The 26,186-nt window shown below is 44.0% G+C and overlaps 1 protein-coding gene across 3 annotated transcripts; it reads right to left on the reverse strand.

Moving 5' to 3' along the window:
- Window positions 1-1,040: 1,040 nt before the first annotated feature.
- Window positions 1,041-24,718, reverse strand: LOC128428428 (ankyrin repeat and sterile alpha motif domain-containing protein 1B). 3 transcript variants are annotated; one of them, XM_053414601.1, is made up of 10 exons: window positions 24,683-24,718; window positions 14,805-14,912; window positions 13,425-13,628; window positions 11,637-11,762; window positions 8,962-9,033; window positions 7,175-7,261; window positions 6,893-7,030; window positions 6,641-6,808; window positions 3,398-3,489; window positions 1,041-2,316 (listed from the first exon to the last, which is right to left on the reverse strand). In XM_053414601.1, exons 3-10 carry the CDS (start codon window positions 13,521-13,523, stop codon window positions 2,268-2,270), a joined length of 831 nt encoding a protein of 276 aa, XP_053270576.1. In that variant the 5' UTR covers window positions 13,524-13,628; window positions 14,805-14,912; window positions 24,683-24,718; the 3' UTR covers window positions 1,041-2,267. The 3 variants fall into 3 exon arrangements, with proteins under 3 accessions (XP_053270576.1, XP_053270574.1, XP_053270575.1); XM_053414599.1 differs by lacking the exons at window positions 14,805-14,912; window positions 24,683-24,718 and having other exon boundaries at window positions 7,175-7,258; window positions 13,425-13,569; XM_053414600.1 differs by lacking the exons at window positions 14,805-14,912; window positions 24,683-24,718 and having other exon boundaries at window positions 1,041-3,489; window positions 13,425-13,571.
- Window positions 24,719-26,186: the final 1,468 nt, after the last annotated feature.

Below are 26,186 nucleotides of genomic sequence, written 5' to 3' on the forward strand. Positions count from 1 at the left end.
CTCTTCATGTTAGTTTTATTGATCCCTGCATGGCTAAGCTTTGTTTGATAGATTTTGTTTTATTTCATTAACAGATGTATTCAGTTGGCTCATGTTTGTGAATGAAGTTTAAACTCATTTAATAGGTTTGTTTACATGTAGTATTGTGCTGTAGCTTTTATTTGCAAAGAATTAGGAAAGATGTGGTGGAAGTTTGGTTTTATTGTGTTTCCGTTGTGGTTCTATTGTTAGGGAGGTTTTGTTTTCATAGCTGTTTATCTGACTATTGAAACTTGGTGGAACGATGGGTTATGGAAAGAACTAATTCCCTTAAGCCAAAATGAGTGTCCCTCCATCTCCTCCGGCTTTGAAATGATGTTTACCAAGCATCTCATGTGGGCGTTTTGTTTCTCATTCAGATTTCATAATGTGCTAACGTGTACAGTAGCACAGCAAAGTCCCCTCCGGTCAGTAACTGGCCGCTGTGATGGAGTGCTGTCTATTTATGATGGCACTGTCGATATATATACGTTTGTGCTTATGGGTCAAACTGTGCAGGGATTTGGTCCCCATGGAGCCCAGTCTCATTACACTGAGTATCTAAGTATCAGTCGGGCCGTTTGAAGGCCCCTGGAGGAAGTTGATTGACGGAACGAGAAGCCAGCAGAAGACTGATCCGGTGGAGACCTGCTGTCAGAGCTGAGTTACTGTAGAAGAGAACAAAGTCACACTCATCTTATTTGTGACATTTGTCTGACTTCTGAGAAATTAGATTTGTGGTCGAAGAATCCTTTAATATTAGATTATGATTATTTAAGGCGTTGCAGAAGAAAACGATAAACAACCTTCCTGTCTCTGCCTCCTGGTTGATGTTCTCCACGGAGCTGGATCAGAGAAGGGGGGGGGGCTGTGGAGTCACTCATCATACTTTAAAAAGCTTGTACACATCGCAATCGTTACTTTTTAGACCTGACATTTCAATACATTGTCTAATTAAAAATGATATTTTATTATTTTCTGACATTTTAAAGGTGAGAAGAGAAAATAACTGGTGACAAGAATTATGGTTGTACAAGTTGTATTTTATTTCATGTGCTTTACAAGGATATAAATAATGGCCCAAATTACAAAAATCAGTGTGCTGGAAGCCCAAGCCTATTTACATTAGTTGGTCAGCAGTGATGTCACCAGATTACCCATTTCAGTTTTCACTCAAAATACAATCTCTACAGTCCAACACGTTCTTTTTTTAAACTTCCAACCTTTATTCTGGTACCTTGTTTCCAGTGCCGTGTACTGCAAGTCCTTTATTCTTTTCTCTTTTACATTACACGTATGAACAATGAGTTGGCAAAATATCTATGTACATTTTATAATTGGACAATGTCTCATCCAAATGATACAGTAATACTGCGTTTAAAATAGTACATCTGCTAGATAAGAGTAGAGCCCCATGAGAAATGATGGAGGGTTGACCTGACCAGAGCTAGCGAGCCACCTGCAACATTCACTCTCTGTGTACAAGTACATTGTTTTTTAAAGGATGGCCATCATTCTCAAAGCTCAACGTTTTCATCTCAGCATATCATAGAAAAATAATGTAACATTAAGACAACAGTAGACAAGAATTGCACAAGAATAATCATAATCATCATGGTAATATAATACTCTCATATTAAACATTAAAATGTCGGGCAATACGAATAGAATACTTTTTTTAAACATCAGATGCAGTTTTTGTTCACATAGTTTCATCCTCCGCTGCGATGACACACCAGTTGCGGTTGAAGCGTGCGGCAGCTAGTCCAATCACATTGACACGCTTGTGCATATATCTCTATTATTTTTCTGACTTTAAAATAAAAAGACCAAAAAAAGCCAGCCCGACGTCCTCGAACACATCTCCCATTCCAACATTGACACATGCCCAGTGGTGCCTTTAGCCAGGCCAGTGTCTGTGTCCGACAGATGACCTCTAATCCCCCCCCTCACCCCCAAAGTTCAAAGGTCATGCCTCCCAGCTGGCTGCATAAAACAGATCCTGCTGTAGTTGCAGAAAGTTGAGGCTGCTTCAGATAAGTGTACATTCAGAGCAGACCGTGGTCTGTGGAGATGCAGTTGGTGTGTGTGTGTGTATTGGTCCAAAGTTTACTGTGTCAAGCATTGTGTGAAAGAATGATGTGAAATATTTTGTAGTCAACCTTAAACACTGGGGTGGCGTCCATGTTTGTAGTCCTTTGTAGTCCTTTTTGCATTGTAAGTGTGACAAGGTCCGTGTTTAGGGCTGGCTACATTCTTTGTATTCCACAGTAATAGACATGAGCTTCCGGCATTGCCCTGCAAATGAGATGACATCACTTATCGAGAGAGCCCTCACACCCCGCCTCTCCACCGGCCCCCCTGCTCAGCAAATCCAAAATGGCCACCATGCGTCCTACAAGCCACATGCTAAACCTTTTATAGACAAGATTTTGTTCCCCAAATTAAAATTAGGTTAATGGCCAGGGAGAAAAACAAAACGCATGGTTAAAATGATTCTGAACATATTTACACACGTTCTGAAAAAAGATGCTAAAAAAAGGTAAAATCACCGACATCTTCCTGTGGCACAGGTCAAGTTTAAAGCTGTTTGAATCAACATGTTTGTTTATATTTAAAAAAAAAGAATCAAAAAGTTGAAATACATTCTGGTAGCCTGCTGGATGAACCAGTTTAAGCCAAAGTTAGACTGTGCTACATCACCTCTCCTTTTTGATTTTAAAAAAAAGAGTTTAAAAAGCCAGAAGCTTCCTCCAGTTGTCGTGTTCAGACAACATCCCTCAACACTGTCAGCGCCCTCACTCGGCTCAACACAGCTAAAACACTGTTATGGCTCTTAGCAGTTTTCTGGTTTATCTCTTTCAGGTTTGTCGAAGGGGCTGAAAAGTAAATAAAAGCGAGGGATGGAGGAAGGAGGAGGAGAGAGACGAGTCCAAACGGTTACACCCATCGAGAGGAGGCAAAACAAAAAGCAGAACAACCAACTGGTTGACCGCTGACTGACCGGCATACAGGAAGTGGAAAAATGGAGCTGACCATTCCCTCCCTACAGGTGGAGACAGAAGTGCACCACACTCTGGGTTCAAAGGTCATGCACCAGCCCTGCAGGCGGGAGGATTGGGCCAAAAAGGGGGGAGAGCAAAAGGAAAGAGACAAGGAAAAGAGAGAGAGACAGTGCAGCGGCAAACGTCATCATGCAGTGGACAGGCTCGGGGCGGGATGTTTTGTTTTTTATTTTTCAGCTGGTGAGGTGACACGGCGGCGTGTTTCGCTCGAGCCCGACTCCGGGGCGGGGCCCCGGTACAGGGCAACCTCTGAAAGGCACACACACACAGGAGTGGACAAGGCGGGTGTATGTTAGAAAATAGTGGTCTCGTACTTGGTGTTGACTCCTCTCTTGGCCTCCTGACCCGGCTCCACAATCCACGGCACGTTGGCGTGGCCCTTTTGGTCCATGGACGGCTGCTCCATCTGACAGAGGAATAGAGGGAACGTTACAGAGAAGGAAAAGAAGAAGCAAAGAAGTAGGACAAGAGAAAATAGACGTTTCGCACAATTTCAGTGACATCAGTGAGATGGAGAGGAATGAAAGAGAGGAGGATGTGATGGGAAATAACTGCAGAAGACACGATGACACATTTTCTACAAAAAGCACATTAAAGATGCATCAAAGATGTCGGTGTCATTCTGCAATAAACGAACAGAGTCATGTTTCTTATCTTCTCTCAACACACTGCAACAGCAACAAAACGACCCAGAGTAATAATCCAGTTCAGTTTTCTCTCCTCACACACACACAACCACAACAAGGCCTTATAATCTTGTTATGATGTTACAGGATTAAGGACAGATGCACACTTTTGATCCCACAGCTTCATCCTCACATGAAGCCAGTGAGAGAAGATTTTCTGCCTCCAGAATAAATTCAATATCAGCAGCCTCTGAATGATGTCATGAGGAGGGCCTGAGCATTGATGGAAGTAATGCTGCAGAGATTAAATCCAGCGTGATGTACTTCTGCAAACAGCAACCTCAGTGACCCAAGCTGATGCAAAACACACTGTATGCGATGGAATCCTTGTGCACGTTTTCAGTCGTCCTTTTGATGACCCTTTAAAAACTGAAAGAAGATGAAGATGCTGTGAAGTAGTCGAGTAGAGAATAACCCTCAAGTGCGATGTTATCTCACAAACCACAGACTGAAACAGTTGGTATCCATCTTCTTTCCCAAAGCCAAATGTAGTTAATCAGTTCATCTTGTTTGTAGTTTCATTACACCGTGATAGTTTTCGTGTCGTTACGAAAGAACAAATAAAACCAGTAGCACTAAAGTTCAGGTCTTAATTTGATGATGTATCAACCATAAAGCAAATAAGTGGGTTGGCTTGGTCACATCTGCCTTTTTTTGAAAAATCATGTTACTGTCAACATGGAGATACACAAATACTCACTGCAAACAGGACACACAGCAACTGAACAGAAGTCGACGCACTCACAGATGTTCTTTCTCCTTGTATCAAGAGAAAAGTCATGTGGAGGTAAAGGATAAGAGAAGGAAAGCGTGGAGGACCTGTGACTGAGCTCTGTGAGGAACATGGAAGAGTCGAGGGGGAGGAAGAGAAGGGTGGACAGGAGGCCGGTGAGGGGTGTAAATATGGCCCAGTGACCAGCGGCTGGAGGGGGACATGACCTACAGGGGCAGAGGTCACACAGAGGTCAAACTGGGCCTGTGTGGTAACAACAAGAACAGCACGGCAAACCCACAACGATGACAAGGCAACTGCATCACTGAAACACAGCACAAATCTCGAGCTAGACTATTCACCGCAACTCCTGCACGGCAACAGCAAACTGACAAAACATCACTCTGCACGATCACCTTCACACGCCAGACGCCATCGTTGTGCCATGACAAATTCTGCCGGTGAGTCGAAATAGCTTTTGGTTGCATTTCAGTTGTGTTAACGAGGCAACAAGCTGTTTTCACAACACTGGCAAGATTTTATTTCACTTTAAGAAGCAGAGAATAGTCAAAATAAATCTCACACTGTTAGGGTCATGTGTTTCAACGCCATCTCGAAGCTTCACTCAGGTTGCACCAACATGCCGACGCTGATCAGAGACAACAGTGTCACATCAGACACGCTCACACTCATAAAGGGGAAAGTTAAGTGGATGTTGAGGGAGATTTACACACAGAGCATAAAAATAATAACGAGCGGCTGTGGAGAAACCGAAACTTCTGGGCAGAAAAACAAAGCGACGGCTATTTTACAGCACAAGGGCCGTGGAGGTGCTGCAGGATGGAGATTAGGGCTGGCAGCAGGTGGCAGGAATATTAAGTGAATTCTGCAGAAAGCCCCGCTGCACATCACAAGCCATCGACTGCACACACGCCGAGTAAACGGTAATTAATGGTTAATGTGACTGTAGCCGAGTCAGCAGATTGTGTGTACGCATGCCATCGTCCATCATCTCCGTAGGCACAGGACCACACGCGAGCTTTGCAAAGACACACACAAAGCACAGGAGTAGAGTGAACACACACACACTGCGTGTCTCCTCACTTACTCCAACTATAGAGAGTGAGACCGTTGCTCCCCTATCACCATCTCATTCTTCCATGAATCACAGATTGTAAAGGGTCCAGACAACGCTGATAATAGCAGTGAGCGTAACTCTACACCGGGTCCGTTTGGACACACATGTGTCAGGGGAGGAGGGAAGTGTGCGCCGACAGAGTGACTATTTTAAAGTTGTGTCTGGGTTAATGGAAGGTTGAAAGATTTGCAGATAGACTCTGTGACGCTGTGGCTGGACGAGGCATGACGACCAATTACTGCCGCACATATAGACACAAACTCATGATAGAATGTAGGAGTGATATCTGGTATCACAAAGCAGTAATATTTTATTGGTGTCGACCATAAACACCTCCTTTTCCTCCTGTTGTACAATAATGAAGCTAAAATATCTCCGATACAGGTTCCGCCATCTTACAATGTTGACATAGTTTGGAGCATGGTAGTGATCATGGTCCTGATGACACACGTGCTCGCAAACAAGTCTGTGGCGTCTTCCAAAGGACGATTCTTTATGTTCTTACATAAAAACTCACTAACAAGCAAACCGGCCTCATCTGTCAGCCCCGTGTGTAAAAGACTGCAGGGACAACAGATCAAATATCCACCTATATTACTACACTGCCTCAGTCTCCTGGGCCGAGACTCTCACTCACATCAAACATAAGCATCTCAGGATAATCCCAGCAAACCAACCAGAGTTAAGAAGGATGTAAAATGATGTAAAAGAGCAGGGATGAGAGACTGTGATGAAGGGGGATGACATTTATGGACAGATTCCAGTGGACATGGGATGCTGGTTAGGATTAGTTCCAAGCAGTTATAGAAAAGCTACATTTGAATCCAAGAGTTTAGAGTTGAGCAGTGAAATGAAGGTGAAAATCCATCGCAAAATATATTCTTCTATTCTTTATAACAATGATGAAAAAGAGATCCAGTTCAAAACCGGCTGTGTTTGCTGACTTGAATTTGACTTTTGGATGGATTGTGATGGATTTTCCCTTCAGCTGAGTGAGTGGCTGTGCGGCTGGGATGCTTACAGATTTGCGGATGTTGACGCGGGGCTTGGGGACAGGTTTGTTGGGCTTGCTGTCGAAGCTCTCGGGCAGCGTGGACGACCCGTGGCCGCTCTTCCTGGCCTGCAGAGCCAGCTGGTAGGCCACCTCGAAGGCCTGGCCGAGCGTCAGGATGATCTCATACGCCAGGTTCTGACAAGAGGAAGCAAACAGCGATTAGAACGTGACAAACTTAATGAGTTTGATATTCGACAAAGGCACAGTGTCGGTACTGACCACATCAAAAGCAGTGAAGACGTGGCAGTAGTGGTGACTGGACTTGAGGTCTTTGGTAATGTAGGCGAACGTGGACAGATCCTCTGGATCCTGAGCTGCACACGAGATGTTACGAATCTCGTGCTCTGCGATGATATTCTACAAGAGGAAGAAATATTAAGATCGATGACCAGTAGTTGATTGTTATTGATCTTTACATTCATTTATTTATCATATTATGGCCTGATTGTGTTTTGGTTTTCGCTCACACATTTAGTAAGCGTCGCACAAAGTGAGTGATACCTTATTCGTGGCGTCGATGAACTTCACTCCTTTGTAGGACACGGAGAGGACGATGGTCGGCACTTTCTTCATCTGTTCTGTCGACTTCTTGGAGTGCATACATAACGAAAGAGAGACAGAGAGACAGAAGGAGGAGAGAGGCACAAATTACTTTTGATGGATTTCACACGAAAAAAACAGGAATCAGTCACAGGATTGAACTTTTTTACAATCCAATTAAAACTAGTCCCAACTTAATGGATTTCTGTCGGTGAAATCTGCACTGAATTAAAGAACCTTTTAGTTTCATTTAATCCACGTGTTATAGAAGCTGCCTCAGGTCTACGAGCATGTGAAGAAAACAGGACGTTGAATGAATAAAAGAACCTTGAGGTAAATGAGCAAATTCATCATTCAGTCAATTACCAGTTAATTCAAATCATCCCTAAAGGTCGAGGTTTGTTTTCAGCCTCATTAAAAAATATCTACTGCTCCTGGATTACATTTCTAAAAATCCAATCGGCTGCAGCTCTACAAATCCAATAAGGCTGTGAGCCGTTAAACCATATCAGATATCTCATATCTCTACTAGTTCCTTTTAATTACATACTGGTACTTTAACGCGTCTCTATTACCTACATCTGAAGTCAGTCATTATTCAGCGAGGAGAAACGTGTGATTTACAGCCTTGTCAGCGTCCCCCTCCTCGCTATCACCTGCCACAAGCTTTAATATATTCAAAGAAATAGATGTGAGATGAGTCCCTTTCCCACAATCTTCCGCCTGTCATCTCCATCTCTGAGTTTCCACTTTTCTATCACACTCTGTCCTCCTCTTCTCCTGCTGTCGAATCGACTCGCTCCTGTGCTTCATATCTGTGTCATGTCTTTGTTCTGTTCTCTCCCTCCTTCTCAGTGTGGTTGCTGCCGCAGTTCGGCCCTGTCAGAAACAGGTAGTGCCGGAAAGCTGACAAAGGCAGCGCTGCCCGGCTTAGCTGTGAAGTTAGGATTTAAACATGCGCATCTACCTCCACAGCGGAGGCAACGAGTGACAGATGAAAGTAGCGAAGCTGGGAACAGGGGCGAGCGAGTGAGAGCTGAAGGAAGGTTCACACGGTAAAACACGCCGGAAATATATGATTTGAATTTCACTTAATTACGGAACCTCGGTGAAAGAACGAAAGATGCCCTCAGATGTGGCAACAGAAACATGGAGACGGATGAGGGAGGAGGGGAGAGAAGGAGAAAGCTTTGCTCAGGAATATTACAGCTTATCTTCACACTGCAGCTCGGGATGAAAACCAGAGATATGAAGTGAGCGTCAGAGGAGAGAAGGAGTCAATGTTTCAGTGAGACAAAAAAATTAAGAAGGAAGCAGGAAGAGGAGACATGGATCTAAAGAGACAGGTGATGGAGGAGGAGGGCAAGTGAAGAGGGAGAAGCTGAACAATACAATTCAAGGAGATTTAAGGTAAAAGGGCTGCGGAGCCTCCCAGGCTAGGATATTAAAAATAAATCCCTCAATAGACTTAATCCACAGTCATGATATTTTTAATTTGTTTAAGTTCTTGCAAGTGTGAAGGCGCTCAGGCTGTGAGACCTTGACCCAGATTTAAAGGTCCGGGAAGGTTTTTTTATCCAGGTGCTTTACTTGAGAGTAGTTATACTGAAAATAAAGATTCATAATTTAATAAAACTTCCTTCTTTCTTTCAGATTGTGTTACCAGATGTCAGCAGTAAACCTGAGGAGTGAAGGTGTAACGGTACCGAAGATACCAGATGGCTTGAATTAAGTTAAATGTGCTTTACCCTCATTTTGGCACAAGCATCTTGTGTTGACTCCGTCCCTCTCAGCTCCTTCACCAGCATGGAACCCAGGTACTGTGGAAAAACACAAACAACCATGTTTATAAATACACAGGGATTGTATTTGTATCTCAGTGTCTGTTTATATCCATAAAACTTATTTCTACTCCTCATTTTTTCAGCTTCAAACTTTATCTCCAGTTCTGGTTTGAGAAGTTTTCTTTCCCCTGTGACTGAATCAGCTGGGGTTTGTTCCCAGACTCCAATCGATGCTGAAATCCGAACTGAAGCTGAGCCTGTGTCCTCTCAGAGACAAATCCCACCAACATTCAGTTCTCCCAATGAGTTTAAATGGAAATGATGGGGCTGCCACAGCTTCTAGCAGTGGTCGATTATGATCAAACGGTGCGAGCGTCACTGGCTAATGATCAGAGAGCAAAGCTGCAGCTGAATGTTTAACTAAGAGAAGGACACTGAAGCACCACGGCTGACTGGTGGCAGCAATGTCTCTCCTGATAACCAGCGGCACCAGTTGTCCTAGATCCACAAACCCCACCTCAGTCCACAGACACTTTTATACAGGTGTCCTACTATTCTGCCTTTAATACGACCCCTCTCTGTTCTGTCTTTGCCCGTCTGCACTGAACCAACAGGAGCCTTCATATTGCCTTATTGTGTGTGTGGTGATATCATATTGTTGGTGTGTGTGTGGTGGTGGCAGATAAGAACTACAGATTCATACAGAGCCCCAGATACGGCCAACCACTTAGAAGAAGAAATTATAATAGTTTTTAAATATAGCTGAATTCTTTATTAAATTAACTTTAACTAAATTCATTCTGTGACAAATCCACTCTATTATTTCTGTACTCTATGAACGCTGTGTTGACGTCTAGCTGATTTAAATGCACACGCGCACACAGCAGTGATTAGATCAACCTTGAGCCTCCCGGAGGAACATTAACACCTTCTGCTCGGACACGACTCTGCGGTCAGGTTCAGCCTCTAACAACGTGGTCTCTGATTTAATAAAGGAGCCACTAATAGTGACAGTGTTTTACAGGGACAGTGTTCATGTCGACATTAGAGCACCTAATGGTTGTGACATGCTCCGCCCCTTCCAGCCCAATCCCCTGAAGTGGGACTCTAACAAGGCTTTTAGTGAATTAGGGGAGAAAAATGTATAGCCTATTTTATCTCATCTGAGTCAACGACGCCAAATTCAAGTATCGGAGGATTGAACGTGGACCTCACCGGATTTATCTCTGCTCTGATTAGCGATACATTTTCCCGGAGCCTTTTGGGCAAATTGCTCTGTGTGGTTAATTACGTCTCATGCAGCACAAACCATGACTTTCAGTGAGGGAGCCACATTATGCACAGCACACCAGCTGCTGTCTCATCGGCCTCTGGGGGCAGTTACTGTCGGTTTTACGCAAACGCACAAACATTTTCAACTAATCCCAATTTAGCAAATGTGTCTCCTGCTTTGTGAGAATGGTGCTTTGAGGTACAAGCTAATATTAGCGTTCTGATGGGGCCACAGTGACTATGCTAAGATGCTGCTGGGAAGATATGTCCTAGCATATGTCCACCATCTTAGTTTAGTTTGACATAATAAAGTTACAGAGTCATGAAAACGAGAGCGGTGCTGATCCACCCTGTATTCTGTCCCTTTTGGATGATTACCACCCTCTTCTCTCTATTAACACAAACACAATCCACTCCTCTCTTTCCTCTCTGGCTCTCATCGCTGTCTCATCCATCTCATTTATCCCCCCCCCCACACTCCCTCTGTCTTGCGTCAGCTTGCCAATATTCACACCTCCCGCTCGGCCTCCCGCTCCGTCCTGGCTCCTGCTCATTTGTCTCACTTTCTGGAGTCCGTCCTGGGACAGCGAGAGTTGGAGGCGTTGTCACGAGTGGCTCTGTCCTTCTTTTCCCTCGGTGGCCCGCTCATTGTGCGTTCCTCTCTTTTCTACCTCAAACACACTGCCTGTATAGTTGTGCTGTAAAAACCCCAGTGGTCCGAGCTGATGCTATCCCTCTTCAGATGTGAGGAAACAAAGACGAGGGGATTGTTGACTATTTCTTCACTGCCTCCATCTTGTCTTTTCCTGTTTTCATTCTTTCTTTTAATACAGCATCACTTTTAAATTCTCCTCTCGCCCTCCTGTTAGTTCAAACTTGAAATTCCATCTTCCTGCAGCCAACTTTCCCCTCTCCCTCAATCATCCCACTCACATCGACCAGAACCAATGAGAATCTGCGTGTCCGAAAACACCCAATAACGTTCAGTCTCAATGTCTCCGAGAGCCAATAGTACGTCAGCTTGCTTTTCTGCAGCTCTGAGTAACTGATCACTGCAGTGCAGCCGCTGAGCGCGTGAACCAATCAAAGGGAACAAGGCTGTAGTCATGGGAACATACATATAGAACATCTTTTATGTAACTGGTAAAGGTCTAAATATACCAAAGAGCAGAGAATGACTAAGTGCAGTGCTGACAGAGAAACTGAGGGTCATCGGTGAACAACATTATTACCTCCAGTGTGTATTAGTGGCATGTGAGTTCAAATGATTGAAAGATGATTGATGTTTAATTATTAAGGTGTGATCATTGATATTTCTAACACACACAGTTACAGATATAATCGAGAAGTGAAGGGGTCGGACTCACGTAGGCTTCGTAGTCGCAGGACTGGAAGATGAGCTTCTCGGGATGATGCTGCCAGTACTGAACCGGCGTGGACGAGGTGGCCTCGTTGGGTGGACGCAACGTGATTGGCTCGCACCACTCGCCTGCCTGAAACAACAACCAACCACACGTTAGGACGCAATTTGATCACACAAGATTAAAAAGCAGGGGACTTCACATGGAGGCTTTGGCTAAGTATGATATTTACACAACTTGTTGGCCTGAGTTGAAGTTGTAAATTTATGGCTTTCCTCGCTGAACATGAACACATCTTCAAAGGGACACGCAGGAAATGAAATGTTGGTGAATTACATTCAGCTTTTAACTGTTTCTTTAGGAGTCTTTGCTGCGGCTCACCGCTCGTTCACCCAGCGAGCTTTCAACTTCCAAACAAAGGAAATACCTAAATCCCATCTGCATACCTCTTAAATATCTGTGGATAACAATTAGGTTTGTTTTATGGCCTTTCATTCTTTGGTAAATGAAAGCAGATGGTTTTGTGTGAGGAGGTATTCACGCATGCTGCGCCAAAGTCTGCGTGTTTGTGCTTCAGCCCACATCTGATCGCTTGTGTTTCTAATCCCCTTCACAAAGTTGCCGAGGGACTTTGAGGCGAGACCTTAAGAGTCAGATTCGAATATGTCAGATAAACAGCTCGGGGATAAGTGTTTAGAAACGGGCACCGGCCAAACCTTTCTGAACTCCACCAGCTTAACAATATTACACAGGAGCTCAAACCAAACGTTTCAGGACATTAGAGCAAGTCCATGTTTTTCAAGCATTAAAAAAATGACCCTGAACATGAGCAGAAAACGTGTTTTTCTCTCTTGGTTTGTGTTTTCTAAAAAAGCAAAAGGAAAAAGAGAGATCAGGTGATTAGGGAAGAGCCGGCGGCAGAAACATTCAAAGTGTTGACAGTCAGAGAAGAAGGGGAATGAAACTAATAGTTATTTCTCTCTTCTGAGTCATCGGAGCCACTTCAGTGTGACATTGTGTCTGGAAACAGGGGAAACACTGTGACACACACACACACACACACTCACACACTCACTTGAGAGATGCAGCAGGATCACCATAAGTGTGTGATAATCTGCGCTGATAAACTCTGTGACTCACACAGAGACACAAAAAGACCCTAATCATATCAAATCAAAACACAGCTGCTGCCTCGGATGTGTGTGTCTGTGTGTGTGTGAGTCGTTGTGCTGCTGTTGATTGGAGGTTGTACAATTGTAATTTTGCACATCGCTGGAGAGTTGAGATGCTCATTTGGAAAAGTTTCTTGTTTGTGCAGAACTATGAAGAATTAGATATTTTGATGAAAACGTTAAAACTACCTTCGGCAGTAGATTGGAGCATAAAATATTTGTACGCACGCCAAAATAATCATTGCGCATCTACCACTGAACTGTGGTAATTTTTCAAAGTTTCAGGCATAAATATCCTGTTTTATTTCATCGTTCTGATGCAGGTATTAAATCTGGCTTCTAATCCAAAACAGGCAGATAAAACTCTTTTGGAATCTTGCCTCTTAAACGTTTTTAAATGGTTTGTAGTAATCTAGAATAACCCTTAAATGAATATTACAATACAATAGATTTCTAATATGTTGAAAGAGGAAAGTTTGGTTATTTGTTAAAAGGATCAGTTTATTTTACTGAATGTATTTTCAGTAAATGATGATTCCTCCAGCCAGGTGAGTGTCTCTATGCCCATTCATACTCTCCTCTCTCCATTCATCCCTCCATCCCCCCCTGCCCTCTTCCTCACCATGCTGACTTGGGCCATCTGTCGCTCCAGCTTGGATCGCGGCACGTCCTCGAAGTAGTTGTCGTTGCTGCGCTGTCTGCGCCGGGCGTCCGCCTGCATGATGAGGTGCTGCACGTCTAGAGATCCGCCCGGGACCCCCGCCGTGTACGCTGCCTGGCCCACCGACGGGCTGAGCTGGGGAGGAGTGTGGTTCCCGCCGGGCTCCTGGGACAGAGGAGAGAGAGAGGGAGGCGGGTCGGAGAGCAAGAGAGGGGGTTCATTCATCATCTCGTAATGTGCTGTGTCACCGCTGCAAGTACAATAAGTAGGGCAATTGCATTCAGTGGACGCGGTGACAGTTCTCAGCTCCCGTGAGGCCGCTGTGAACCAGGGCCTCACATTGTTTTGCTCTGAGGCAAAGGCGCTCCTGTTCCCAGTCGCTCTCACTGGGACCATCAGGGTCTTTGAGCCCAGCACCGAAGCTTCTCCTCGTCCCTGTTAAGTCACTTTAAGCTTTGAGTGGAAAAGGGTGTTTAACAGGTTTTATAGGCGAGCAGAGTCTAAATTTCCCAGCAGAATTAGGACTTTCATAAGTTTTAACGGTGTAATGGTCTAACGCATTAGAGGGTCACTGATTTCTCTCGGGAGACGTTTCACTTTCAGTTGATTACATATGAGCAGACTGGAGAGAAGAGGATTTCTCTTTTTACTTTCCAGCTTCTCTCCTCAGTCCTCATCCCGAGCTTCGTTCTGCTCACTCCACCAGTTTCGCTCTAATGCACTCAGCTGTCCGCTACTGTTTGTACTGTATTACTGAGTAAACACAGGCCTGAGCTCACGCACTGGGAGGAAACGCTGCCACATCGGTTTACCCTGGACTCGGCTCTGCAGTAAAATCTCAAATACCATACTATTTATAGGTCGAAGTTTTGTATCATATTTCAGACAATTACTTGAAGCAGTAACTTCAATATAAAGCTGCTCAAAGTCCCAGTCTATTTTAGTAGAATGTCTCCAGGAACAGGAGAGTTTTCACTTATTTTCTGGCCCAACCCAAAACTTCAATCCTCACACGGACATGTTGTGACACAGGGAAATGAGCAGATCCACCAGTCAGACACACATTGGATTCACTTGTCTTAACAGCGCAAAGAGCCAGAGACTATCATGTGGCACTGATGGGAGAGGGAAACCAGCTCCTTGTGATTAGTATCCCGGGGAAAAAATGGCGGAGAGGAAGCTGCAGTGTGTCTGCCATTTTGTGCCTGCCTGAGAGATTTGGGAAATCAGTGGGGCGGTAACAGCCGTGTTTCCCTCTGAGAAAATATCTGCCATGAATCCATAATACTTTGTGACGTTAACGTGGTTCAGTCAACGTCCTGCTCACTGAAACACACTCACCCTGAGGGAGATGGCCCGCGGAGGCTTCTGTGGGGTTTCTTCGTGTAGCCGGTCGCCCAACGAGGCCAAGATGCGTTTCCTGTGTCCGATGAGATTGATCTTCAACACCTGAGCAAAAACACAGATAGAAGAGGACAGTTAAATAAATGTTTAAATCACACGTAGATTGTTTTACTAGCTGGTTTCAGCTTCTGGCTCCTTTTCTTTGTTAAATATGAATTCAATATGTTTACATGAATTTAATAGGTTCTGAACAGTTGATTGGACAAAAAAAACATTGAAAGAGATCATAAAAAATTATGAATTTGACTTATTTTCGTTACTATATATTGTTTAAAATGAACAACATGGCTACTTCATGTGTTTTCTTTTTTTATAGAAGGTAAGAGTTCAAAGTTAAGGTAACCTGAAATAGATGATAAACTGTAATATAGAAAAAGAGCATCAAAGGGAAAAGCACAGGGGTCGTTACAGAAAGACAGGTTCAATTAATTTATGCTCATTTTGTAATTTATGACTTTGTTCTTTCATTTCATCCAAATGAATAAGAAATCGATTTCTCCTGACCCAGCAAAGTATCAGTGTAAATCAGAGCTGGAGACTTTTGGACTCAAGTCAAACGTGAGTCACAAGAAACGAGGACACGAGACTTTGACTTTGTCACATTCTCAACCTTAAAATCCAGGAACATAAAAGATCCCAACAGGAAGCTTCACATTAGCTGCATTCACTAAAATATGCTTGTTTTCGTTTTAAGGAGGAAACACATTGTTCAATATTACAGCTCACAACCACATTTTAAGCTTCATTATTATAACTCAAACAGAAATGTTCATAAATACAAGTTGAGCTTTAGAAAGTTTCCTCCTGCCCCCAGTCTTTCCACATTTTGTGTACAGACATGAAAGCTCTCTTCATTTTCACATCCCTCAGCAAGAAAGTGAATAAGCACATTTTAAATTGTCATACTGCTCCTTCCAAAATAATTCCCAGTGATAAAAATCACAAATCACAATAACAAACCGAGTAAATGCAGTTTTTTCCAAAGGTAATTTTCTGATAAAACATTGTTCCCGAGGGGCTTTACTGAGTTTTTTCCCCACTCGTAGCCATTAAAATACAAATTCTACAAAATGAGAATGTGGAAAAAAATTGGTAACAGTGTATTGATTGTGCCCGAGAGCTCATTACACAAGCACGAGCACAAACACACTCAGGACTCTAGTGAAAGAATTCTTTCTTTCTCTGGACACCAGGCGGCCGCTGACTGTGCCAGTTACTGCGTTTTTCTAAAGAGACGAGCTGCAGCGTAGAGGAGGACGTCTGCAGGGACGTCTGCCCTCAGTGTCACCGGAGCGTCAGTGTACAACAAACCACCGGCCGCTCTGACGGAGCTGCCTCTCTCCTCTGGAGCGTGAGAGAACCTTTGTGTGTTTGTGTGCGTCTTCTGGGCCAAAAGGTGGTAATTAGCCAGGATGTGAGGCCTTGCTGGGAGACTAATGATTCTCCCGACAGTCTTGCTTTGAGTCGGTGCAAACACACACACACACACAAACACTTCATCATCTCCTGCACTAATGACTGCTCTACATCTGCTGGAGAAAACACAGAGTGGAGCTGGATGCACATGCTCTGGTTTTATGTGCAGATAAACCCTGAACGCACCAACCCAACATTAATAAATCAGAGCTCTGCATTATGAATTGAGTTCAAATGCAGAATGCATGGAAACATCTCGGGTGTAATCTGTCAAGTAAGCACAAAAATGTCCAAACACTTCACTTAATTTTGAATATTAAATCGTGGAAACAGGAGATTTCGGATATGGGCCGTGAACGTGTTAACCTCCTTCCAGCTGCTTGGAGACAATGTATCTTAATTGTTAAATTTAGACGGATCAAAGGGAAACGGAGCGGAGCTGGGACTCGAGTCTAGTGAAACTAATTGGCGTATAACGACCACCCCCTGCTCCGTCCACCACTTTTTACTCACTCGTCTCTCCTCTCCTGCTCCTCCTCTCTGGATTCCAAAGCCTCTCTCTCTCTCTCTCTCTCTCTCTCTCTCTTTATGGACACTGAATATCAGAGACACTACAGCTTCTGTGTCTTTCTACTAAAGTCGACACTGGAAGATCGCTGAGTTTGGTGCATTACCATCATGTGATTTCTTCTTTTCCCAGGTTTTGAGGATGTGACGCACTTCTCCACCAGTTAAAAGACGGTTATGGACATTCGGAAAATATCCAAAAAGAGTATTTTTATCAGCCGTCATCACCGTACCTGTGAGTCATTGTCAGGATTTAAACTAGGATATTGTTTCCAGTGCAGTTTAGTAAATTTAGACACTAGTCGATAGGAAATTATCAAGAATCATATGACAGCTAATTGTTTGTAGATTCTTAAGAAAAATAAAAAAATGATTCGAGTTCTAGCTTCATCTGGAGATTAAAGAAAATAGGCATCTCCACTAGAGCCGAGTGTTGGAATGAGCCTCGGGATCTAAAACCTTTATTTTACAGAATAAACATATTATATAGTTTTATAGATTTGCATTTTCTTTTCATTTATAGTGATTTATAATTAAGTTCCTGGTTAAATGGTCAAATATCAAGGTTTGATAACAACATCTTAGGAATCATTGTCAATTTATTAAAAAAATGTATGTCGGCCATTAAACCAGTAACAGAAGTTTTTGTCCGCCCTAATTTCAGCATCGTCCCAAAAACATTTAATGAAAAAAACAAGATTCCATGACTCAGAATGTTCTGGATATTTTTGTGGTTTGTAGAAAAATGTTTTGAAATATTCTCCCGAGGGAGCGAAGGCGTAACAGCGGTCCTCACACTGCTGTGTCATCACATAGATACACACACACACTTACACCATTAAAAGCACCGAGCGGAGCTGTGTGTGTGTGTGCTTCAGTGTGTGTTACACTTTATGTAACAGCATCTGCTTCAGCTACAGTAGAAGCCTCAACCTCAGCCTGAAGTTCAACCGTCACCATGGCAACACTGCAGCAGCCCACACTCACTCATCCAAAAAATATATCTACACGCAAACTGTGTATCTGTGCACGTGCACGTGTACTCACACGTGCACGAGCAGCTGTTTCTCCGCCCGGTGAGAAGATCGTATCGAAACGCAACACAACGACTATTGTAAAACACATTTCACTCTCCGATGCTTCACTTCATCTCCACATCTGCGTTTGAATTACACTCAGAGCAGCAGAGAGAGGATTCTTCTCATGTTTAGTGATCGTATCTGTGTTATTGTTCATAATAGCAGCATCTTCAGATATTCAAATTTAACACAAACACTAATCTGAAGGTATGGTCCGTAGTTTCTGAAACACTTATTCGTCTTATTTGTAGAAATCCTCTTCATGTGCTATTAGAGATCAATTAATAAAGTAAAGAAAAACAAGCAGCGGTCCGTGGCCCTCCCATCATTTCACTGAGACGTGATGAAATGATTGGCTGGCGTATCCGTCGCACCTCGTTATTCACCTTTAGTCGAAATAAGTTGTCTTTGGTGAAGTCTTAAAATACTCTCTTTATTCTCGTTGTGTTTGCTGACCCGGTCTGTGACGAGGGTTTCAGCTTCAAACCAGAGAAACATCTATTTAACACGACCTGTTCGACCAGAATGAAGGAACATCGGAGTCTTTCCCTCCTGGAGAAGCACAAAGCTTTTCCATGTATTTCTGCATCACACTCATCACATTAGAAATAGATGGAACCAGAGGGGCGCTTGGAAAACGCTCCTTTCTCGCCACGTTGAAGACAAAGGAACGATTCCTAGATCTGCTTCAGAATGCTATTGATTCTTCTTCAGGTCATGTCCAAACTCACAACTGCATGTCATGGAAATCAGTCGTTTTGCAGATTGACGTCCAGCTGAGTGTAAACTGGGTCTTCCTGCCTCTCTGTGCCTGGTGTGTATCAGGCAGCATATTATTCAACGACGCTTCCTTATCCTCTGGTCTTTGAGCGCAGCAGTGTGAAGTGATTTGTGGAACTGTTTGCCTTCAGTGTTTGGACGTGCCGCTGTGTTTGTGTCTTTTGTGTGTGTGTGTGTGCGGATCAATGCTCTAATCCTTTTAACAGTCCCGTTAGCCCGGACTGAACGGGCTTGATTAACGGATTAGCCGCCACACGGAGCTGCTCTCTCTCTCCCGGTCATCTCCTCTCTGAAGCTGTCACTTCAATACGGAAAATTAAACAGTGAAAAAATGACGATCTGATTCTTGGCCGATCGTCTCGTCGACTCTTCCACCTTCGAGTTCTTCAACTTGTCCCTGAAAGAGAGAAACTTTCACCTGCCGCCAAAAAGAGAAATCCAGTTTTTTGCTGAATCATTTCCTTCAACTTCCTAGAAAATGATCGGGTCTAAATTAAGAAGCGGGACACCACATAATGAGGACAGCTGCAACAGCCGCTGCAATAATAAGGGTTAAGTGGAGAGGGTCGGTGATGGAGGACATTAAGGACGACCTCCCTCCGTCAGGACACTGGGGACAAAAAGCCTTTTCTCTGCTTCCTACTGGAGGGGAGAGTGGAGGCTGCTGGGGTCACTGGAGCGTGAAGCCCAGGGAGGGACGCGACAGTCCGGTCACTGTCTGTGCTCGAGTGAAAACACTTTCATTAATCTCTGTGCTTCTGTTTAAATATCCCTCTCGTCCCGTTTCCTTCCTCCTCCTGTTTGCTCTCCGTCCATATTCCCCCGACCTGAAATCACTGCTCATCCTCTGCGCTCAACACGTCTCTCCTCCGTCCTTCTTTCCACTCCGCTCCCCCTCTTATTACATCCAGATGACAGAGGGGAGAGAATAAATAGTGTGTTAGTGATCGGGCCTAATAAAAGACCAGAAGACTTTCTTCTGTTGGGCCTTAGCAACGGCCTGTGATTGGTTCTTCTCTTGTTTGTTGGCTTTCTCCTCGCGTATCTACTGTCTCCAGGCTCGTGTCAATATGACCGATCGCCTCCCCCCCCTGCAGACGATGAGGGCGTGACCTCAGCGGTATCAACCGACCCCCCCCCCCCCCAGGCCCCTCGGGCGTCGTCCGCTAATGGTACGATCGGGGGGTCCAGCGCTATCCGCCCCCGCCGACACATCAAAGAAAACCTGGATTGATTTTTCCACAGCTAAGAATCACTGGAGTGCGGTTACTTAAACGGCCTGGGTCAGAATACATTACAGCCCGACTCAATGGTTTTATTGATCAGCACATACCGAGGATCCTCAGAGGCTTGAGGACGCCACTGAGGACGCAGGAGTCACGTCCTCTAGAATACATCTCTATAGAATGAGATGTGTGCTACATTCACTACAACAGACTCTGGATCGTCTTGTGTTTGTGAATGTGAGGCTGAATGGTTGTTTCTCTATGTTCCCACAGTTGGGTTCAGACTTTCTCAGATTTGTTACAGAGGCAGCTGGAGATTCTCCGTTCAGACACAGAAATACCATTAAAGGAAAAGGATATAGATAATGAAAGCATGGATGGATGTTTCTGTCATTTGGACTAAAAACTTAAATGTATAAAAGTAGAGTCCTGAGTCTATGAAAACAGTTTTTCTCCTGGATTGAGTTAACAAACGTTCAGCGTCAGAGTTTAAGAATGAGCTTCTAGTCTTGCACAAGTCGTGGACACAGACCAGGAGTCAGATCACAACAGCTAAGTATGTGGTGGTCGATGACGCCATTATGGCCGCCACTAATCTGTTGATGTACGGGAAACACTGTGAGAAATACTAAATATTTTCAGGTCATTATGACACTGTGGTTAGAGAAGTTAGACTGTGGCTGGAGACCACGATGACAAACACAGAGCCGGAGCTTCCAAAATGTGTCGGTTTCTTGGAAATAAATTGAATGAAAATAGTTTTCATGAGGTTTGGTTTCCTCCACCACATTCAATAAATCTTATAAAATATATAACTAGGAAATAAATAATTAATTAATGTGCCCACGGAGATAAAATAATCAATAGGAATTGTTTTACACAACAGAACGGATTTAATGTGGATAACGTGCACGTTCGGCTAAATCTTCACCGAGATTATCGACGTCTCTTTAACCTTTAACACTTTATCACCGTCGGCCACCTTCCTCTCCTCGTTCTCTCCTCCCTCCAGTAACGAGTGGGGCGAGATTAGTATTGATTTGCCTGGACACGATAGATTTTACACACAGATACACACCCACACACACTTAACACAATCTCAGACTCACTGGCAAGATGCTCTCTCTCTCTCTCTCTCTCGCCCATTTACCCTAATTTCAACCATCACAACTGATTGTTTCCACCAAAACCAAAAAAAACTAATTCTAACCGTTAACCTAAAAATACATTGGATCTAAGATTTGGTCCCCATGGCAACACAAGTCCCAATCGGTTGGTGCGTATTCACGTTGAAGTCCCCACTAGGAATGAAAACTAACCCCCACACACACATGGGGGGGGGGGGGGGAGACACTGGAGGGAAACCGGATACCACGGGTTGCCTGGCAACCAGGGAGCTGGAGTTGTAGCTAAGGGTGATGTGTTAAAAAAAAAACGATGGACCAATAGAACGACTCGTTACACTGCTGAGAAGGCAGGCAGCCAATGGGAGCGGGCCGTTAGTCAGCCGGCCTACATGGAGACAGATATATCTCCATTAACAGCAGGAGAACTGTAAGTATGACTGGAAGCAGTGGCTGCGTTTGTGTGCGTGTGTGTGTGTGTGTGTGTTAGTGTGTGTGTGTGTGTGTGTGAAAGACACATCTACACACACACAGAGCAGCTCGTGAATAGAATCCTTCATAAGAGAGGAAATGGTTAATGAATATTCTTTTTCTGGATTGATAAATACTTCAAAGCCTTGAGATGTGACTGATTTTCACACTGCAACTCTCCTCAAGCCCCCGCTGTGTGTGTGTGTGTGCGTGCGCGTGTGTGTGCGTGCGTGCGTGTGCGTGTGGGAGCTTCAAGGCTTCATGCACCTTTTCGTCTTTAGTGTTCGAACAGTGAAAACGCATAGGGAGATTTTATATTAAACACAAAAACAATCAAAGTCACGTTATAATGTTAAATCCATTATGAATAATAAAAGTGTCAGGTCTTCAATTATTAAACCGGTTTGACGCTTGAATGAGTTCCTGAGACGAAGCAGAGTCTTGAAGCCGACAGTGTGACGTGCGTGACCTCATGACATGACACAGTGAAGGATGACACAGCGATGATGTGTACGTTGTTGACGTGTGCGCTGCAGCAGCTGCTCGTGGTCGGAGGCAGTGGAATGTGTCGAGTACAGTATAGGTCCTGTTTGCCGGGGACATAAAACAGGCTGCAGATACAGGATCAGGTTAGCAGGAGGCTTGTAGCAGCCATATGTGCATCTGATAGCTGGCAGCTGGGGGACAGCTCCTGACGGCCCCCTGCTGCTGGGCTCCTCCGCGATTCTCCCCGAGTAGTGGGGAGCTTGAAATATGAAAATAGGAGCTGTTGAGTAAATGTGCCGCTGCAGCCGAGAGGCAACACAAGTGAGAAATGTTGCAGGAGAAGACGCCGATGTGTCTGATCATAGCTCCGACTATTCTCAACTCTATCACTTTGTTTGTGATGTGATCCTGAGAAGCTGCTTGCTCGTATTTCAAAATGAAAATGGAAGAAATGTTGAAATCAATTTAACTTTCAGTCCCTTGAATGGTGCGGCTACGGTTGTTTATTTGAGTTAGTGTTACTTTGTGTTTATTTTTCAAGCCCGACTGATTTATCTTATTTCAATTAGCTGATATCATAAATCATCTCATATCAGTCGATATACGTAGATACAAAAACAATTTTGTTTTACAGAATAAACGACGTAGAAAAGATGCTCTTACAAACACATATTTTCTGAATCAACTTTTAAATATTTGCTTGTATTTTCTAATCATACGTAGTTATCTATGAGAACGTTTATAACTATAAATAATGAAGCCTCAGGTACATTTCCTTCTCATACAGGTTTGATAACAAAGGAATTATCGCCCATTTTGTTTCTAACATTTCATTATTGTATCTGCACCAGTGTAAGTATTGGAGTTTTTAAAATGTAATCGCCATTGATATATAATTACTTCACCACTTAAATCTAAATGAGTCAGATATCAACAAGCTAAGGTTCCCTTAACTAACACTAACAGCAGTTAACCAATAATTAACCTCTACCTAGCAACAGCTTTGCGTTCATACTGATAAATGTGAATGAGCAGCAGAGTAGATGAATATCACCAGCGACCAATGAGCAGTGGAGTTTAAGATAAAGACACAACACGTCACACACATGTTTACACACAGGTACATGTGTGCACCTCGACCACTTTAGGTAATTAGGTCAAACGTTTCCGATGAAAAAACGGAGATCCGCTGATTTACAGTCTGTGACGGCGTCTGTCACGTCTCCTGTCGTGTGACCCACTTCACTCCCAAAATAAGATGTCAACACTTTGAAAGTAAACCGTCCTCACGTCAGCGACTGACGGGTGTCAAATAAAAAAGTGTCCCTGCTATGAATCACCCTTACTTCTAAGAAATTAATATATTAATTAATAAAACCACTTGTGTTTGTTAAAATTACGTTGTTACACCGGGGACTGTAAACGTTTGAAGCCTTTATCCACACAAACGTCCTTCAGGGGATCGTCCATCAGGCTCTGCTCTCTGCCTCCTGAATAACGCCGGCCGGTGGAGAGGAATCTATCGGCGCGCTGACAGTTCCATGAGCAGGAGGCTGGATTATGATTGATGGAGGTAAACAGCATCTGGGACGATCTCCAACTCAATCTTTGTGTTTGTCCAGCTCCCTCCTCAGCCGCTGCGTGAAGGAAAATACTTTGTCCTCTGCTCAGTCCTGCTGGGACCTGTCTCCTTCTGTCCCACTTTTGGGGGTTTTGCACAATCGCGGTTTGCCGTCTATCCCTTCGTAATTTTTTCAAGAAAAACAAGTTCACACAAGCGAGCAATTATTAACTTATGATCTGGGCGGTGGACAAATGTTAGAAGCTTTCAACTGGAAGTTATAGTAGAACAATATGATGATCGCTGCTTTACGAGGAAAGTGGGGCGAGGAAATTAAAAGTTTTAAGCCTGAACATTTTTTTCTCTCTCTCTTAAGGAACTACGTTGTTTCTCTCATCCCAGATTTTACTGCTCTCTCCATCTTCTCGGAGAACGTAAGTGCATGCAAATGAGTTTGGGACAAATTGGGGAAGCAATTGGATTTCAGTGGATTTAAGTGCAGTAGTAATACATCAAGCTATTCTTGCCCGTTTCCCCCTCAGCTTCACTTGACTCACTCTGGAACCAGGGACTGGATTTAGCTCGTGGTGCTGACACCCGACTCGGGGAAAGTCGTACATGACAACCAACGTGGTCCGGACCTCGGGACGATGGCTCAGATTGAAAAGATGCTCAAGAAAACCAAAGACGCCACATGTGAAAAACAGGTTGAACAGATTCCTCAGCATCAGATCGGAGAAAGCGACTTCATTTTCAGCGAAGGTAAAATTAATTTAATATTTCTCCCTTTGTTTCTCTGCAGCAAACTTGTGTTTAATCAAAGCAGAATGAATTATTCAACACTGAGCTCGGAGAACAGACACCTACACACGAAATGCATAAAAAACCCTTAAACTCAAACTCCAGCACACACACACACACACACACACACACACAGACACACACACGTACGCACAATGCCCTGCAGAGTATCAGCTGTAAAGATGCATGACTAAAGCAGCAAGTGAAAAACAATCAGCTCTCGTCATCGCATCCCTTCCCTCTTTTTTCCCCATCTCTCGTTTCACAGCTCTCCCTCTCCACCTCCATTCCGCTCCAGACTTACCTCACACAAGACGGGACTGATTCCAAATGAAAGGTTGAGAAGTCAGCTCCTCTCCTGCAGTCTTTATTTTCTCCTCCTCTCTCTCTCTCTTCTTCTCTACAAGAAAAGTGTTTCTCCTTCCTTCCTCCTGTCGTCTTCTCCTCCACGCTCTCCTGGCTTCACTCCTCTCGTCTTCTCCTCACCACCACCACCACCGGCTTTTGTCTCCCTCCTCTCTCGCACTCACTCCGTCTGCAGATTTCAGGCGCTCACCAACTCCTCCTCTTCCCTCAGCTTGCGGCAGCCAGACTACATCTCCTACATGTCTCTGCTTGAGCTCTCTCTCTCCCTCCACACACACACTCCCTCCCTCTCTCTGCCTGCTCTCTCTCTCTCTCTACCCAGCTTACATTCCTCCTCCTCCTCTCCATCTCGTCACTATGGAGACACTGGGCTCGTACAGGCTCACAATACGTGCGTTTGTGTGTTGCGTGAGTTGAGAGACTTCAACAGCAGCAGAATCTTCGATATAATAAAACATAAACATATATTACGACAAAGAAATGAAATCAATAAGGTTATTCTAATGTCTGTATGACTGATTAGCAGCTGGTTTGAAAACACCGAGCACAAAGATTGAAAACAGAGGAGAACCAATTTACCAAGCAACCTCGTGATCCGACAAGACTACTAATTGTCAACTGATTGTTCGAGCACACAAAAAAAAAACACACCTTGTTTTGTTGTTCTTGTTTTTTACTCTATGTACAGATTAAACACTCTAAATACAAGTTGAGGCAACATGTACTTTGAACAGACCGAGGCTAGCTGTTTCCCACAGTCGTTATGCTAAGCTAAGCTAAAAAAGCAGCTGGCTGTAGTTTCATATTTACAACACAGACGTGAGAGTGGTATTAATACTTTCATACGACTAACTGAATTAAAAGGTTCAGGAAAAGCTTTGATGACCACAGAACTACATACTAACTCAATTCAGAGGACGCGTTCTACTCGGCCCACAGAGTCGCCTCCTTGTGGACGACATAGAAACCACATGCTGAACCGAAATGAGATCTTTACGCGACTGACATCACCATCTGGCCCCGCCTTACAGCTCAGGTTGAACCTGACAAGAAAGTTTTAATGCTCCTTGGTTTTATGAAGTGTTCGCTGTTCGGTTGAGTCGAAGCATGAAACGTCTTGTCGCTTGTCGGCGCCACTTTGAAGAACGGTTCGTCACTGAAGTGCAATGCATGCTGGGATATGTTGGACGGGATCCACCCGTCAGAGGCTTGGTGGGCTGCATTTGAAGGAGCCTCGGCAACGGGACAGTCTTCAAACGCAGCCTCCGTAAGGGAAGACGCAGCTGGAGTCTAATGCAGCTGCTTGTCTTTCATACTCAACCAGGAGTGTTTTTAAAATATATGATTTATTAGAATCCTCTATTCCTGTGTTTGATCGCCGAAAAGAGCAAGACGTTAAATGACACTCAGCGTCCCGAGCTGGATGAACCCAGGACATCGCG

The sequence above is a fragment of the Pleuronectes platessa genome, chromosome 22, assembly GCF_947347685.1.
Source record: "Pleuronectes platessa chromosome 22, fPlePla1.1, whole genome shotgun sequence".
In the NCBI taxonomy this organism is placed as follows: Eukaryota; Metazoa; Chordata; class Actinopteri; order Pleuronectiformes; family Pleuronectidae; genus Pleuronectes; species Pleuronectes platessa.